This window comes from Leucoraja erinacea, chromosome 9 (assembly GCF_028641065.1).
Source record: "Leucoraja erinacea ecotype New England chromosome 9, Leri_hhj_1, whole genome shotgun sequence".
In the NCBI taxonomy this organism is placed as follows: domain Eukaryota; kingdom Metazoa; phylum Chordata; class Chondrichthyes; order Rajiformes; family Rajidae; genus Leucoraja; species Leucoraja erinaceus.
In genome coordinates this window covers 13,439,070-13,457,443 of record NC_073385.1, presented here as the reverse complement: position 1 = coordinate 13,457,443, position 18,374 = coordinate 13,439,070, and the positions used below count along the sequence as shown (strand labels likewise).

The following is an 18,374-nucleotide window of genomic DNA, read 5'->3' as shown; positions in this document are numbered from 1 at the left end:
TATTCACATCTTAATAATAATAATACATTTTCTTTATAGGGTGCCTTTCAGGACTCTCAAGGACACCTTACAGTTAAAACAAGCATGAAACTAAAACAACATATACAGCAACATTACACAATTCTGAGCGTGAGCAGCGGCAGCCAATCGCGCCAGTGTTCTCTCTCACCTCCAGCAGCCATGTTTTGCGAGCCATCTGCAGCACACCAAAAATAAAACACAACATTGAAGAATTTAACATAAAACATAAAAACATCCCCCTACAATGGTTCCCACTGTGAGGGAAGGCAACAAAGTCCAGTCCACTTCCTCTTGTTCACCCATGGTTGGGCCTATTGAGGCCTCCGCAGTCGCCGTGACGGCGGCCCGATGCTTCAGGCCCTCTCGCCGGATGATGGTGCTCCGGCATCGGGAGACCACTCTCCGCGGCTTGGAGTGTCTGGAACAGCCGCTTCCTCCCCGCAGACCGCGGAGCCCGAAGTCCACAGGCCGCGCTGGTCGGAGCTCCGACACTGGCGATCTCGGCGCGAGATCCCAGGCTCCGCGGCGTTCAAACCCAGCGCCGCCCGCAGCTGGAAGCCCCGCAACGACAGCTTCTAATAAGTGAGTTCTGAGCTTCACAACTATTGTACCGATTCTGCCCAAAGTACTTCTAGAAGAGCAATTGAGCACTCATTCTGTGAATGCCTATATGAATCAAGGCAGACCAGATGGGTTAAGGAAGTACATTTCGTGCTTTGGTTAGGTCTTGTAATATATGTCACACATATGCCAAATCCTTGTGATGCTGGAAATGGAATATAAAAACAGAAATTGAGGGATATACTCAGCAGCACGAGAAACAGTTGGCGTTTCAGGCCCTTGCTGAAGTATTCTTGATATATATTTTTGTCACCAATAAAGGAAACCATGATCTCTATGCACGAAGAAACAAATGGATGCTTATTTCATTTTATTATTATTTGGGATTATTTTGCTGTAAATTATTTTGATCTTTCCGTCCGTCCATTTCTGCCCTTAGGATTCACGTTCATTTCGGATCCCTTTCTTCCTGGATGGCAGCGATACTGGGCCAAGCAGTGTTTGAAAATCTACCCTCGGAAACCAAATGTCTGCAATTTAGACCTGCACATGTCACCCGAGGAAACCAAGGACCTGTGGGAGCAAAGCAGAGAACAGCTGAGGTAAGTGCCAAATAATGTTAATTGATTAGCCTTGACTTTCCCTTGATACAGCACTCTCAATAAGATAGCCAATTTCCCTCCACCCTGCTTCAATTCATTAGACGTGCAGGCAGAGGAGATTAGTTTAATTGAGCATTATGTGTGGCGCGGACATTGTGGGTTGAAGGGCAGTATCGTTTTATGTTTGATAATTCTTCCATGAAATACATTGAGAAATGAAACTGCAGTCGCAGTCCTATATAAATGCAATTTTTTCTTTTTTCTGCCCCTTCATTTGGAACCCGTTCAAAGATTCAACAGAGTCCCAAATGAATAAAAGGTAGCTGTACAATGGAAATAAATTAAACACTAATAAAGGTGTTTGTGACAAGATAGAACACAGAACGCATAGAACAGTACCGCACAGGAACAGGCCCTCCGGCTCACAATGTCTATGCCGGACATGATGCTGATTAAACTAATCCCCTCTGCTGGCATGCGATTCAAATGCCACAATCGTATCTGCCTCCGCCATAAACCTGGCAGCAGGTTCCGGGCACCCACCACTCTCTGTGTACAACATTTTGCCCCGCACATCACCTTTAAACTTTGCCCCTCTCATCTTAAAGATATTCCCTCTAGTCTTTAAAGTCTCTTGGGTAAAGCACGCAACAAAAGCTTTTCTCTGCACCACACGTGACCATAAACTAAACTGAAACAGATTTCCATTCAGGGAAAGTGGTTCTGACGGTTGACCCTATCCATGCCGCTTGTAATCTAAGATACTTCTAACAGGTCTCCCCTCAGCCTCAAGACATTTCAAGAATATAATAGAATTCAATAGAATAGAATTCAAGAGTCTCAAGAAGGGTTTCAGCCCGAAACGTTGCCTATTTCCTTCGCTCCATAGATGCTGCCGCACCCGCTGAGTTTCTCCAGCATTTTTATCTACCTTCAAGAGTACGATCTAAGTTTGTCCGACCTTTACTTACAGCTAATACCCTCTAATCCAGGCATAATTCTGGGAACGATATAATAGAGAAAAGTATTCTTTATTATATTGTGTTAATTGTTTGCAGGAGAGAACCCATGGATCGGTTATCTGAAAACAAGCATCTTCAGCATAAATGGGCACAACGGGCTGGAGTAACACAGCAGGTCAGGCAGCATCCCTGGAGAACATGGATAGGTAACGATTCAGGTCGAGACTCTTCTTCAGTTACCTAAAGAGAGAGAGAGAAGGAGAGAACGAGAGAGGGAGAGAAAGCAAGAGGGGGAGAGAAAAAGAAGGGGAGGGAGTGGGAGAGAGAAAGGGAGAGGGGGAGAGAGAAAAAGAGATAGGGAGAGAAGGAGCTTGAGAGAGAATGGAAGGGAGAAAGAGAAAATGCTGGAGTAACACAGCAGGTCAGGGAGCATCCCTGGAGAACATGGATAGGTGACAGGTCTCAGGTCGAGACTCTTCTTCAGTTACCTGAAGCGAGAAAGAGGGAGAGAACAAGAGAGGGAGAGAGAAAAAGAGGGGGAGGGAGTGGGAGAGAGAAAGGGGGAGAGAAAGAGAGGGAGAGAAGCATGAGAGAAAGCAGAAGAGAGAAAGAGAAAATGCTGGAGTAACAGAGCAGGTCAGGCAGCATCCCTGGAGAACATGCAGAGGTGACGTTTCAGGTCAAGACCCTTCTTCAAACCTGAAAGCACACCAGCTGCTTGACCTGCTGTGTTTCCCCAGCACTGTGTGTCCTTTTGTACATTAGTCATCTTCTGCACCTTCATGTTTCTACATCTTCAGTGCACTCTTTTTTATATCAGTGAGTATCATCCAAACATTCTGCCTCTGGTCGATTGCCCAAATTCCCATTATTCTAACAGCAAGTGAACACTATGAAAGCAAATACTTGTCCCACGAGGAATGAGAAATAGCAGCAGAATTAGACCATTCATCAAGCCAGTAAATAAAAGTGATGCATGCGGGCATTGTGTGGAGCAGGCTCTGCCAAAGCACACATGCATTTTTCAATTCTCCAGCCAGTTGCTAATGTCATCTGTGCTTTAATCTGTTGTTAACATTGTGTTCTTGTAATGTTCTTGGGTTGGAATTTATAGCACGTTATGGAATTCTATGTGAATTGAAGTAAATATTTGAAGCTCAAATAAGTTACTCCTGGAGGGAGGTGGAAGCTGACATTGAAGAACTGGAGCCAAAGGTTCAATCCAGACTGTGGTTGCTGTCTGTTTGGAGTTTGCACATTCTTCCTGTGACCGCGTGGGTTTTCTCCGGGTGCTCCGGTTTCCTCCCACATTCCAAAGACGTGTGGGTTTATAGGTTAATTGGGTTCCGTAAATGGTCCCTTGTGTGCAGGATAGAACTGGTGTGCGGGTGATTATTGGTTGGCGCGGACTCTGTGGGACGTAGGATCTGTCTCATAAAAACATAGAAACATAGAAAATAGGTGCAGGAGGCCATTCAGCCCTTCGAGCCAGCATCGCCATTCATTGTGATCATAGCTGATCGTCTCCAATCAATAACCCGTGCCTGCCTTCTCCCCATATCCCTTGATTCCAGCAGCCCCTGGAGCTCTATCTAACTCTCTCTTAAATCCATCCAGTGATTTGGCCTCCACTGCCCTCTGTGGCAGGGAATTCCACAAATTCACAACTCTCTGGGTGAAAAAGTTTTTTCTGACCTCAGTCCTAAATGGCCTCCCCTATAAGACTGTGGCCCTTGGTTCTGGACTCGCCCAACATGGGGAACATTTTTCCTGCATCTAGCCTGTCCAGTCCTTTTGTAATTTTATATGTTTCTCTAAGATTCCCCCTCAGCCTTCTAAACTACAGCAAATATAAGCCTAGTCTTTTCAATCTTTCCTCATATGACAGTCCCGCCATCCGAAGGATCAATCTCGTGAACCTACGCTGCACTGCCTCAATCACAAGGAGGAGACCAAAACTGTACACAATACTCCAGATGTGGTCTCACCAGAGCCCTATACAACTGCAGAAGAACCTCTCTACTCATATACTGAAATCCTTTTGTTATGAAGGCCAACATTCCATTAGCTTTCTTCACTGCCTGCTGTACCTGCACGGCCAACTTTCAGTGACCAGTGTACAAGGACACCCAGGTCTCGCTGTACCTCCCCCTTACCTAACCTAACCCCATTGAGATAATAATCTGCCCCCTTGTTTTTTCCACCAAAGTGGATAACCTCACATTTATCTATATTATACTGCAGCTGCCACGCATCTGCCCACTCACTCAACCTGTCCAGGTCACCCTGCAACCTCCTAACATCCTCTTCACAGTTCACACTGCCACCCAGCTTTGTATCATCCGCATTCATATATATGGTAAACAGTTGCGGCCCCAACACTGAGTCTTGCGGCATTCCACTCGCCACTGCCTGCCATTCTGAAAAGGACCCGTTCACTCCTACTCTTTGCTTCCTGTCTGCCAACCAATTTTCAATCCATGTCAACACCCTACCCCCAAAACGATGTGTTCTCATTTTAGTCACCAGTCTCCCATGCGGGACCTTATCAAAGGCTTTCTGAAAGTCTAGATACACTACATCTACGGGCTCCCCTTCATCCATTTTACTTGTTACATCCTCAAAAAATTCCAGAAGATTAGTCAAGCATGATTTCCCTTTCATAAATCCATGCTGACTTGGACTAATCCTTTTACTGCTATCCAAATGCCCCATTATTACCTCTTTAAAAATTGACTCCACGCTGTATCTCTAAACTAAACTAAACTAAACTAAACACATTGAGAGACAAACACATCTCCCGAAAAACATCTTCAATTTAGATGAATACATAGCCAATAAATTATTTAACAATCATACAGCTCTTTCAAGACTTTTAAACTCTTCTGACTCCAAATTAAAGCTGCATCCTGAATGGTGAGTATTCAGCTAATCATATTGGAGATCTGAAAACCCCATCATAGGCAGAATCTGTTGCTTGAATCTATGTCCAATGAATCTGGGAAATAGATGTAACAGATGGAAAACACACAACTTTAGACTAGATTTTAGACATACAATGTGGAAACAGGTCCTTCGGACTAACACTAACACTATCTGACACACTGGAGGCAATTTACAAGGTTTTTTTTAACCTAAGCCAATTAACCTATAAACCAGCACATCTTTGGAGTGTGGGAGGAAACCGGAACACCCAGAGAAAACCTGCAGCAGTCTCAGGGAGAACATATAAAATCCGTACACACAGCACCCGCAGTCAGGATCGAACTCGGGTCTCTGGTGCTGTAAGGCAGCAACTCTACCGCTGCGCCACCATTCTGGCATCTGAAAGAAAATTGTTCCTCACACTAGCATTCATTTTATTGTTGCTCTTCCCATTCCTCCTTCTCCGGGAACATATAGTACTTTAGTTGACTTCCGCATTTCGGACACGTCAGTCGCCAATGTCATCGGCTGCTGGGTCGCCAAGAATAGATGGTTGATAAGTTGGGCAGCAGGGAGCACCTGACACCGACACCAGCTCCAAGTCCAGAGGCAACGTGACACATCCCTGCCTCAGAGTCTAGCTTGTTATAGTTACTTCAAGCTCAGAACCTCAATGTACAGCAGTAAGCCTGGCTCTCGGGTCAATTTGCTGAGAGAATGGAGCGGCTGGGCTTGTACACTCTGGAGTTTAGAAGGATGAGAGGGGTTCTCATTGAAACATATTATTAAGGGTTTGGACACGCTAGAGGCAGGAAACATGTTCCCGATGTTGGGGGAGTCCAGAACCAGGGGCCACACAGTTTAAGAATAAGGGGTAAGGCCATTTAGAACGGGGATGAGGAAACACTTTCACACAGAGAGTGGTGAGTCTGTGGAATTCTCTGCCACAGCAGTTAGTTGAGGCCAGTTCATTGGCTATATTTAAGAGGGAGTTCGACGTGGCCCTTGTGGCTAAAGGGATCAGGGGGTATGTGGAGAGAAGGCAGGTACAGGATACTAAGTTGGATGATCAGCCATGAACATATTGAATGGTGGTGCAGGCTGGACGGGCCGAATGGCCTACTCCTGCACCTATTTTCTATGTTTCTATCTATGGGCTGGTTGAGTGCCTGGTCTAAATTACTGCAAGTTAATATATGCGACTCCAGAGATGTTCAACCGTCACCACTTGAAAACTGAACGATCAAACTCTATTTGGTTCATGTCTCCATTATTCAGTCATTTATGATGAGGTTTTTTTTGCATTGGCTAGGGGTGGCACGGTTGCGCATAGGGCAGCACAGTGGCACAACAGTAGAGTTTCTGCTTTACAGTGCCAGAGACCCTGGTTCAATCCTGACTGTGGCTGCTGTCTGCATGGAGTTTGTACGCAAAGGTTGGTAGGTGTATGGAACAAGCTGCCAGAGGAGGTAGTTGAGGCTGGGACTATCCCAACGTTTAAGAAACAGTGAGACAGGTACATGGATAAGACAAGTTTGGAGGGATATGGACCAAGAGCAGGCAGGTGGGACTAGTGTAGCTGGGACATGTTGGCCGGTGTGGGCAAGTTGGGCCGAAGGGCCTCTTTGCATACTGCATCACTTTATGACTATGACCGCGTGGGATTTCTACGGGTCCTCCCGTTTCCTCCCATATTCCAAAGACGTATAGGTTAGTGGGTTAATTGGCATCGGTAAGTTGTAAAATTGTCCCGAGTGTGTGTAGGTTAGTGTATGGGGTGATGGCTAGGCGGCGTGGACTCAGTGGTTTCCATGTTGTGCCTCTAAAATCTAAGGTCAAGTTTTCAGAATGACATGTAACTGCACAACTATGATGCCTGCCTGCAGTTAAATGTGTTTGTCCTCCTGTTCCATAACCTGCCGCATTATCACGCCTTGGGCTAAAAAGCTAAAAGGCTTATGACAGCTGATGAGAAGAAATGGGTTTTTATTCTCTAATATACATTACATCTTAATGTAAGTTCTGTTAGTTCTCAAATTTCCCTTTCTGGCAAAGATCATTACTGCACGTCAAATGTTGAAACCTTCTACATTTACACTTGGAAGGTAGGCAATGGTGTTAACGTACTGATCTATTACACCACAATCTGTGTAGACATTTCAGATTGTGACCATCGCGTTTTTGGTATATCTTAAAACCCATTGTCCATGACCTCTGAAGTAAAATGCAGCCATCTAATCTCAGACTGGGAAGAAAGCAAATGCAGGGACAGAGGAGGTTTGTTTTGACAGTAAGATCTACTGTCTGTCTGTATCAGATATCATAAGATGTCAAGAGAGCTGACAAATATTCAACAATCTCCACTGCTAAACCCTAGCTCTGTTGTGCTCCAGAATGTGCCAGTAAACATTATTTTTTTGTTTTTGTGTGTCAAGCTTTGTTGCTGTATTCAAAAGATGTGCAGGTTAGAATGACCTGGTTTTATTGGTGGGGTCTATTTTGCTGGAATAGCAATGATCAGATTGATTTTCAATACCACAAAACTAGAGAAAAATCAAAGTTAATACTTCGTCGAAGACATTTCATTAGAACTATGCTTCTTTCTTCACAGATACCAAGTCTATCCTGCTGCGCATTTATAATATAGAACATTACAGGCAGGAGCAAGCCCTTCGGTTTGCATTGCCTGTGCCGAACGTGATGTTCTTATGTTCATTTTCTCCGCCTGCACATGATCCTATCCCTCTATTCCCTGCACAGCCATGTTCCTCTTTAAAAGCCTCTTAAACACCACTATCTTATCTGCCACCACCGCCACCCCAGGCTGCGTATCCCAGGCACCCACCATTCTCTGTAAATATTAATAGACCTATCTGCTTTAAAATTTACCACCTCTGATCTGACAGCCATGCCGTCTTATTTTTGACATTTCCACGCTAGGAAAAAGTTTATGTCTGTCTATCCTATCCGTTGCTTCGTGATTTTTTATATACTGTTAGTGTCACTTTGTTTTCATCCTCTTTATTTCAGCATTCTCATTTATCTTCAAAATTGACATTGTGTGAATGCAATGGATGCAATGCACTTTGTTTCAAAAAGCAACAACTGCGTTAACACTCCTGACTAGAGCTATTTGATGGCAGTCTAAATTGCACTGGCTACAATTAACTTTGTAGGAATGGTTGGAGAATGAAGTCCTAACTTAAAAACGTGTCCCATGACTATACCAATAGCTATAAAAGACGGTAATAGCTGATTGTCACATAGGTAATCATTCCGCAGTGATCTGAGTGTAATGTGAGAACCAAATGTTCTTTTTTTGTGTGTGTGAACCTGCTGGCCATTTGTAAATTCATTTCAAACATGCTGAGCAAGTCCATAATGTGAAATTGAAAAGGCGGACCTGGAATTGCATATTTATTAAATTGGTTGCAACAGAAAATCAAGAACTTTTTAACTCTCAGTAGTTCCGAAAGGTGGTTTGTTAAAGTTGAATAAGAATTGTCAGCTTTCTGTTTGGTTTTCTTAAGACATGCTTTGATGTGAGAGGTGCTGTAATAAATGTAAATTGTTGTTGAGATGCAGCGGTGGAATTATCTTCTTATACAGCCTTTCCTAATCAATGAAGCGAAATCCATTCTGATTTTGTGACACAAAGTACATCGTCCATTCTGGTGAAGAATCCCGACCAGAAAGGTTGGCCATCCTAGTCCTCCAGAGATGCCGCTTGGCCCGCTGAGATACTCCAATGTTATTTGTATTCTTTTGTAAACCAGCAAAAATCTCGAAACACGATGGCTTGGTGGCACAGTGGTAGAGTCACTGCCTTACAGCACCGGAGACCCAGATTCGATCCTGGTTACGGGTGCTATCTTTGTGGAGTTTGCACGTTCTCCCTGTGACCCACGTGAGTTTTCTGTGGAGCTCCACTTTCCTCCTGCACTGCAAAGATGTTCAGGTTTGTAGGCTAATTGGCTCGGTAAAATTGTAAATTCTCCCTAGTGTGTGTAGGATAGTGTTAGTGTGGTCAGCGTGGACTCAGTGGGCAGAAGGGCCTGTTTCCGCCTAATATCTAATGGAGCTGCAGTGTCTTTTGTATGCTTATCATGATAGAACAATGTCATGTATTTTGGCAACATTTTTCCTTCTGCTGATCGGATGTAAAAGGAATTTTGCTGGAATCTTATATCAGCATTAGGAGTATTGCCATTGTTTTTTGTTAGTTTCAGTCGCAAGGCATCAAAACTTTCACTGCAGAATTTCAAACCTTGTTTCTTTCTCTTCCTATTCCCGTCACTGTTGCTGGCTCCCTCCCCCACTCCCATCCGATGCCATTGAATGCGTTCCAGACTCAGTTTTCAAGAGGATTATTGTTAAATTGCTAACCTTTCTTTCTAAGCCTACCTCATCGTGTTTTGTAGAGCTAAAGGCCACTTGTATTAAATTCAGGTTTTATTAAGTTTAAATTAAATTTAAGTTTCTTTGAATCAAAAACAATAAACGTGTACCGTATACATTTCAAAATAGACCTGCAGCCGACTCCAGCTTTAGAGACAGGCAACATCGATAAAGTATGACTCCTGAAAACTTCACAAACCTTCAGTTTCAAGGTGCATAGATGCCGGGAGCATGAAGCATCTCTCACTGTTGTGTATTTCAACTCCCTGAGCTGCCAATCTCTCCCGACTTGCTTTATCTGCTTGGGTGAGTTTCTAGTCCACCATTGTCCATTCTGCAAGCAATGGTACCGAATGGGTATGAGCCACCGTATCTCATGAGCAGTGAAGGGGCTTGAAGACTGTCAGGATGTACTTAAGTGATACACTGTCCCCAAACTGATATTATTAGAGCAGAAATCCTCGGATGAAGGTTGCTGGATAGAAGTGGTGTGCGCCCAAAGGAATAAAAGGGGAGCAGAGGAATGAATGCAAGTGTGGTTTTTAATGGAATCTTTCTCTTCTAGGCTAAAAGGCTCTGACAAACGAGAGGCTAAAAGCTTGCTGGAGAAACTTCGTTGGGTTACCTTAGGATATCACTACAACTGGGGAACAAAGGTACCTTTTCTCTGCCACTGGGAAAAAGCCATTTTATGAAAACATCCGTCCTTTGCTTATTTATTTGCAAGTTAAGATCCCTCTTATCAGGTTCCATTTTGAGGTGACCTGCTCCGAGCCTTTTGTCAGATTTGCACACTGACCTGTCAGAAGTGTGGACAGACAACAAACGTTAACTGGTACCTCTGGGAATCCACCCCCTTCACCGAGGAAGAGTCCTTGCTCAGTGACTGCACCCACTCACAAAATTATTCGAGCCATATCAACTATGCAGATTATTTTTCTCTCCCTCTGCAAATGTTTTTGCAGTGCCCACCACTGCTATCCAAAATGCTTGGGTCCTCTTGTAGTTTAGGTGCAATGTGGCACAGTGGTAGAGTTGCAGCATGTTAAGCCAACAGTGCCAAAGACCTGGGTTCGATTCTGACAACGTGTGCTGTCTGTACAGAATTTGTATGTTCTCCCTGTAACTGTGGGGTTTTCTCCGGGTGCTCTGGTTTCCTCCCACACTCCACAGGTGTGCAGGTTTGTAGGTTAATTGACTTCGGTAAAATTGTAAATAGTCCCCAGTGTCTAGGATAGTGCTAGTGTAAGGGGTGATAGCTGGTCGGCACTGACTCGGTGGGCTGAAGGGTCTGTTTCCGCACTATCTCTAAAGTCTAAAGGTTTTGTCAGGATAAAGAAATTATATAGTGGCATATCGCATGTAAAGACAGCTGGGTCAACTGAGCCCATCAGTGCTGGCTCCATCAGTGCCACTTCCCTGTTTACCTACAGCTTTCAAATTCCCTCTGTCTCTCATAGTTGTCAACTCCTCTGTGATTCTTTTGCCAATCATGTAAACAATGGTTAATTATTTTGCGAGGCTTATTAGCTAGTCTAGTGTAGTTTAGTTTAAAGATACAGCGAGGAAACAGGCCCTTCAGTCCACCAAGTCCACACCGACCAGCAACCATCCATACACTAGTTCTATCCTACACACTAGGCACAATTGACAGAAGGCAATTTACCTACAAACCTGTACGTCTTTGGAATATGGGAGGAAACGGAGCACCCAGAGAAAACCCAAGTGGTCACAGGGAGAACGTGCAAACTCTGTACAGGCAGCTCCCGTAGTCAGGGTCGAATCCGGGTCTCGGGTACTGTAAGGCAGCAACTCTACCGCTGCGCCTCTGAGCTGCCCCTTGGGCCGTCCACGTTGTCTTGCAGAGAATGTGCAAACCCAGATCAAGATCAAACCCGACACCATGGCTCCTAACGACTGCACCAACATGCCCCCCTGCATTTCACTGCGTTACCAACTGGTATTGCTGCTGCATCGATAATCTACATCATGCCCTGCAGCAAGAAGTTAGCTCAGCTGCAACTCCTTTAAATAACAAGAGCAAGGTCATCAAAAAACGGGATTGCTGTCACCTTCAATCTACACTCGAATCTTGGCCCGAGTGTGGCACCTCACCTGCAGCTGTTCGTCCCTTCATTCTTTTTTTTTTAATTATTTGTCTGTCAAAAGTTTTGTTTTGGAGGACTTTTAATCTTTTTCTGTGGGGGGGGGAGGGGGAAACTGTTTTCCTCAGTCCCTACCTGGTCGAGGATGCGTCTTTCCTCCGAGCTGCATCTTCGCTCCCTACTCAGGGCCTACCAACTGGATTGGCGCGGCCTTTCCTTCAGCAGCAGCGCAGCACTGAATTACCATCGCGGAGCGGGCGATTCCTTACCGAGGATCGCCGTGTTGGAAGCTCCGGAGTGCTGGGACTGCCGACTTGAACACCATGAAGCTGTGGTCTGCGGCGCTGACTTTTCACAACGCGGAGCCCGGGATCTCTCGCCGAGGTCGCCAGTGTTGGTGCTCCGCCCAGCTCGGCCTGTGGACTACCAGAGCCGCGATCTCCGGTAGGAAGCGACCGATTCGGAACTCCAAGCCACTGAGAGTGTTCTTCCGACGCCGGGGTTCCATCATTCCGGCGCGAGGGCCTGAAACACCGGGCCGCTGTTCCGGCGACTACAGAGGCCTCAATAGGCCTCGACCACGGGTGACCAAGAGGAAGAGGACTGAACTTTGTTGCCTTCCCTCACAGTGGGAAACATTGATTCCGCTGTGGGGGGGGTGGTTTTCATGTTTTATGTTAAACTAAAGTGTTGTGTTTATCTTATTTGGGTGCTGCATGGTAACTCAAATTTCACTGCACCAATTGGTGTATGTGGCAATAAATGTCCTTTGTCCTTTGCTGCCTGTCCTGCTGCGTTTCTCCAGCTTTTTGTGTCTATCTTCCGCAAAAATTAAATGTCCAGAAGTATATGGAAAGAAAAGTAGACAATTAACATTCTCAGTAGGCCAGTCATAAGAACTCCAATTCCTTCTTCAACCACAAGGTTTGTTGCTTTCAGTGACCACATTTGATTTATGGAGGTGATCCATTGGCATCTTTTAAAAGTGCCTTTCATTCAGAAAGTAACAAGACTCATGCAGGTACTGTGGCAAGGTTTAAAACACTTAGACATGAATAGGGTAGGTTTAGAGGGATATGGGCCAAAAGCAGACAGGTGGGACTACTTTAGATGGGGCATGTTGGTCAATGTTTCCGAAGGGCCTGTTTCCACAGTGTCTCCATATGAACTCCCCACACATCCAATGCATATTTTCAGTTGTTTGTGAAACCTGAAATGGTTGTAATTTCAGCAGCCGGTGCCCACTCTTTCTGAAGAGTTATAGACAATAGGTGCAAAGTAGGCCATTCGGCCCATCGAGTCAGCACCGCCATTCAATATGATCATTGCTGATCATCCACAATCAGTTCCCCGTTCCTGCCTTCTCTCTATATCCCTTGACTCCGCTATCTTTAAGAGCTCTATCTAACTCTCTCTTGAAATCGTCCGGTGAACCAGCCTCTACCGCCCTCTGAGGCAGAGAATTCCACAGACTCACAACTCTCTGTGTGAAAATGTTTTTCCTCATCTGCGTTCTAAATGGCTTACCCCTTATTCTTAAACTGTGGCCCCTGGTTCTGGACTCCCCCAACATCGGGAACATGTTTTCTGCCTCTAGCGTGCCCAAACCCTCAATAATCCTACATGTTTCAATAAGATACCCTCTCATCCTTCTAAATTCCAGAGTGTACAAGCCCAGCCACTCCATTCTATCAACATATGACAGTCCTGCCATCCCAGGAGTTAACCCAGTGAATCTACGCTGCACTCCCTCAATAGCAATAATGTTCTTACTCAAATTGGGAGACCAAAACTGCACACAATACTCCAGGTGTGGTCTCACCAGTGCCTTGTACAACTGCAGAAGGACCTCATTGCTCCTATACTCAACTCCTCTTGTTATGAAGGCCAACATGTCATTTGCTTTCTTGGCTGCCTGCTGTACCTGCGTGCTTACTTTCATTGACTGACGAGTTCTTTGCTAAGGGTGAAGTTCTCTTATGTTTTGGGCTTTCCACTTGCAGAAATATTCGGCCGACCACCATACGACATTCCCCGTAGACCTGGCGTACCTGTCGGAGCAGGTGGCAGCAGCTTGTGGCTTCCTCCAGTTTAAGGCAGAAGCCGGGATATTGAACTACTATCATTTTGACTCTTCGCTGGGCATTCACGTGGACGAATCAGAGATTGACTGCTCCAAACCCCTCTTGTCATTCAGGTAAAGAAGAATGAGTCAAATAACACTTTTCTAAAGCCTCCATTAATCTCCGTGATCAATCTGCATCAGGTAACGCTTGGTAAGTGCAGAAGAGTAGTGGTGTGTGATGTGTATTTACAGACCAGACTATTTGGGTTTCTGCTGATTCCTTGTGAATTGAAATAATTGCTATGATTGTCCATTGTGACTGCATAATACGCCCTTCTCTACTTCCAGGTTGGGGGGGAGTTCCCCCCCCCCCCCCCCCCCCCCCCCGCCACGGGTACCATGTAATCCCGTGCTACCTGCTCCATGGTCAGATAATAGACAATAGGTGCAGGAGTAGGCCATTCGGCCCTTCGAGCCAGCACCGCCATTCAATGTGATCATGGCTCACCATCCCCAATCAGTACCCCACCGTTCCTGCCTTCTCCCCATATCCCCTGACTCCGCTATCTTTAAGAGCTCTATCTAGCTCTCTCTTGAGAATATCCAGAGAACCAGCCTCCACCGCTCTCTGAGGCAGAGAATTCCACAGACTCACAACTCTGTGAGAAAAAGTGTTTCCTCATCTCCATTATAAAAAAAATTGTTTCCTTGTCTCTGCTCTAAAAATCCAATGCATATTTAGTCTGCGACTAAACCGTCTCCTCCACCTGGTTTGCCAGGTGAGGAGGGGGCTGTGGACCCCCAGCAGGACCAAAACCAAGACCTGTCAAAAGGCGGATGAGCTTCTACTGAGCCAACGGCCATCCACACTTCAGTAGAAGTTGCGATCACTGTCGTACATGGCATTGTAAGGAACGATGATAAAGCACACACATCAAAATCCTATACTTCCAGCGGCGGAAGTCCGCAGGAACTGGAGGACAGAGATGTGTGGTGCGTCCGTCACCGTTCCCGTCGGAAACCAGCGCCACTGCGTCGCTATTGTTTTCAACGATGATGATGATCTATGATGTCCACCCAGTCTTTTCCCTGCCACATCTTGAGTTGTGACCTCGCGATGGTCATGAACTCTTGAGGGATTTTCCAATCTTCTATCCTTCCCATCACACATATCACTCAATCCCACTTCTGTAACACCCCTCACAGCTGTAGCATCATATCCCAGGTAGACACACCATACTGGAGTAACTCAGCGGGTCAGGCAACATCTCTGCAGAGGAGGAATGGGTGACGTTTCGGGTCGAGACCTTCGATTTAAACCAGCATCTGCAGTTCTTTCCGACGCCATCATAGCCCATCCACCTGCTTGGTTGTTTCCATTTCTTTTATGTTGTCTTGTCTGTGTGCCCATCATGTCCTTTACATACACATTAGCCCAACATGATCTACACTGTCACGTCTAGGTCTAGTCCTTGGTCTAAGTTAGGTTACTTTGACCAAGTCCAGGTGGCAATGTGCAGTGGGTCCGTTATGACATCCCATATGCTCATGATCTCACGGTCTACAAACATTTGGGAATTATTTGTGATCAGTCACTAAGCTCTAATCAGCATCTAGTTACGAGGGATGGATGGAGAAAACTGCCAGATTGAAATTAAATAAAATGACTACATTTGTTTTTCTCTCTCTCTTTTTCTCTTCCCCTCTCTCTCCCCTCTCTCTCTCTCTCTCTTCCCCTCTCTCTCCCCTCTCTCTCTCTCTCTCTCCCCCTCTCCCCTCTCTCTCCCTCTCTCTCTCTCTCTCTCTCTCTCTCTCCCCCTCTCTCTCTCTCTCTCTCTCTCTCTCCCTCTCTCTCTCTCTCTCTCTCTCTCTCTCTCTCTCTCTCTCTCTCTCTCCCTCTCCCCCTCCCCCTCTCTCTCTCTCTCTCTCTCTCTCTCTCTCTCTCTCTCCCTCTGTCTCTCTCTCTCTCTCTCTCTCTCTCCCTCCCTCTCCCTCTCCCTCTCCCTCTCTCTCTCCCTCTCCCTCTCTCTCTCTCTCTCTCTCTCTCTCTCTCTCTCTCTCCCTCTCCCTCTCTCTCTCTCTCTCTCTCTCTCTCTCTCTCTCTCTCTCTCTCTCTCTCTCTCTCTCTCTCTCTCTCTCTCTCTCTCTCTCTCTCTCTCTCTCTCTCTCTCTCTCTCTCTCTCTCTCCCTCTCCCTCTCCCTCTCTCTCTCTCTCTCTCTCTCTATCTCTCTATCTTGTCTCTCTCTTTCTCTTCTGTCTCTGCATCTCGCTCTTGCTCTTTCTCTCTCTCTCTCTCACACACACACACACATTCTCTCTCTCTCACACATTCTCTCCCTTCTCTCTCTCTGTCTCTCTCTCTCAATTCAATTTCAATTTTAAAACTTTATTGGCATGATAAAATACATCGTTATATTGCCAAAGTATAAAACATGACATACATATTTAAAATGCATAAGTATAAATACAAGTATACAGTGCATGGATAGATATGTCCCTGTACATAAACTTGCAATAGGCCTATAGCCCTTTATTGATTGCTACACGTTCTTGCAGCTGTAAGCAGTACAACACAATAGCAAGTTTAGCAATTCAATATTAATTTCTTAGTGTCAGTTAATGTCAATTAGTGTGTGCGTGCATGTTGGTCATTCACCGTCTCTCAGGTTATGCCATGCTGGTACGTACGTATTGTGCACCAAGATGTGCCGTATTTCCTTCACCAAGGATTATTCTTAGTTTTGATGCATCATCTCTGTCTCTCTCAGCTTTGGTCAGTCGGCTGTGTTTCTGCTTGGAGGCCTGAAGAGACAGGATTGCCCCCTCCCCATGTTCATGCACAGCGGCGACATCATGATCATGTCGGGCGGCAGCCGCCTCCTCTACCACGCGGTGCCCCGCATCCTCCCTAATGTGGAAGGGGGGCTACTCCCCAGCTGTTTGGTGCAGACAACAGCCAGCAACAACCATCAAAGCGACGAAGGTGACTGGCAAATCTGCGCTAAATACCTGGAGAGCTCCAGGGTGAACATGACTGTGAGACAGGTGCTGGGAGCTGGACAATGTTTCCCAGTCGAGACAGACTGTGAAAGGAGAGATGCCGCCCAGGCTTATCCTCAAGACTACTCCACGGAAAAGAATGAACGGAAATTGGACAGGACTGATGTGGCAGAGTCTCCAGAACTCCTCTGACCATTCCTGAAAATTATATGGAGGAGTTTCTGTCAAGGCAGGGTTGCCTCAGCTCTCTTTATCACACACCATGCTGGAGATAAAGGTTCAGGCAGCATCTCTGGAGAGAAAGAATGGGTCATTCATCTGCCTGATCCGCTGAGTTACTCCAGCATTTTGTGTGTGTGTCTTCGATTTAAACCAGCATCTGCAGTTCTTTCCTCACATTCTCTTGATCACAAGATAGCTTCTTGTGTTTTAGAAACATAGAAATAGAAACATACAAATTAGGTGCAGGAGTAGGCCATTCGGCCCTTCGAGCCTGCACCGCCATTCAATATGATCATGGCTGATCATCCAACTCAGTATCCTGTACCTGCCTTCTCTCCATACCCTCTGATCCCCTTAGCCACAAGGGCCACATCTAACTCCCTCTTAAATATAGCCAATGAACTGGCCTCAACTACCCTCTGTGGCAGAGAGTTCCAGAGATTCACCACTCTCTGTGTGAAAAATGTTTTTCTCATCTCGGTTTTAAAGGATTTCCCCCTTATCCTTAAGCTGTGACCTCTTGTCCTGGACTTCCCCAACATCGGGAACAATCTTCCTGCATCTAGCCTGTCCAACCCCTTAAGAATTTTGTAAGTTTCTATAAGATCCCCTCTCAATCTCCTAAATTCTAAAGGGTATAAACCAAGTCTATCCAATCTTTCTTCATAAGACAGCCCTGACATCCCAGGAATCAGTCTGGTGAACCTTCTCTGCACTCCCTCTATGGCAATAATGTCCTTCCTCAGATTTGGAGACCAAAACTGTACGCAATACTCCAGGTGTGGCCTCACCAAGACCCTGTACAACTGCAGTAGAACCTCCCTGCTCCTATACTCAAATCCTTTTGCTATGAAAGCTAACATACCATTCACTTTCTTCACTGCCTGCTGCACCTGCATGCCTACTTTCAATGACTGGTGCACCATGACACCCAGGTCTCGCTGCATCTCCCCTTTTCCTAATCGGCTACCATTTAGATAATAGTCTGCTTTCCTGTTTTTGCCACCAAACTGGATAACCTCACATTTATCCACATTATACTGCATCTGCCATGCATTTACCCACTCACCCAGATGCAGCCTCCTAGCATCCTCCACACAGCTAATACTGTCCCCCAGCTTAGTGTCATCCGCAAACTTGGAGATATTGCCTTCAATTCCCTCATCCAGATCATTAATATATATTGTAAATAGCTGGGGTCCCAGCACTGAGCCTTGTGGTACCCCACTAGTCACTGCCCGACATTGTGAAAAGGACCCGTTTACTCCTACTCTTTGTTTCCTGTTTGCCAGCCAGTTCTCTATCCACATCAAGACTGAACCCCCAATACCGTGTGCTTTAAGTTTGTATACTAATCTCTTATGTGGGACCTTGTCGAAAGCCTTCTGGAAGTCCAGATACACCACATCCACTGGTCACCCTTATCCACTCTACTAGTTACATCCTCGAAAAATTCTATAAGATTCGTCAGACATGATTTACCTTTCGTAAATCCATGCTGACTGTCCAATG

General features: G+C 45.7%; 1 protein-coding gene across 1 annotated transcript in view; it reads left to right on the top strand.

The window, feature by feature from the left end:
* alkbh1 (alkB homolog 1, histone H2A dioxygenase) overlaps nucleotides 1-17,466 on the top strand; it is a 36,896-nt gene extending 19,430 nt beyond the window's left edge. Inside the window, exons 3-6 of the mRNA XM_055640182.1 lie at nucleotides 1,022-1,184; nucleotides 10,035-10,125; nucleotides 13,578-13,771; nucleotides 16,409-17,466. Of these exons, the coding sequence (XP_055496157.1) occupies nucleotides 1,022-1,184; nucleotides 10,035-10,125; nucleotides 13,578-13,771; nucleotides 16,409-16,832 (872 nt within the window). The 3' untranslated portion in view covers nucleotides 16,833-17,466. The remainder of the gene's footprint in view (nucleotides 1-1,021; nucleotides 1,185-10,034; nucleotides 10,126-13,577; nucleotides 13,772-16,408) is intronic.
* Nucleotides 17,467-18,374: the final 908 nt, after the last annotated feature.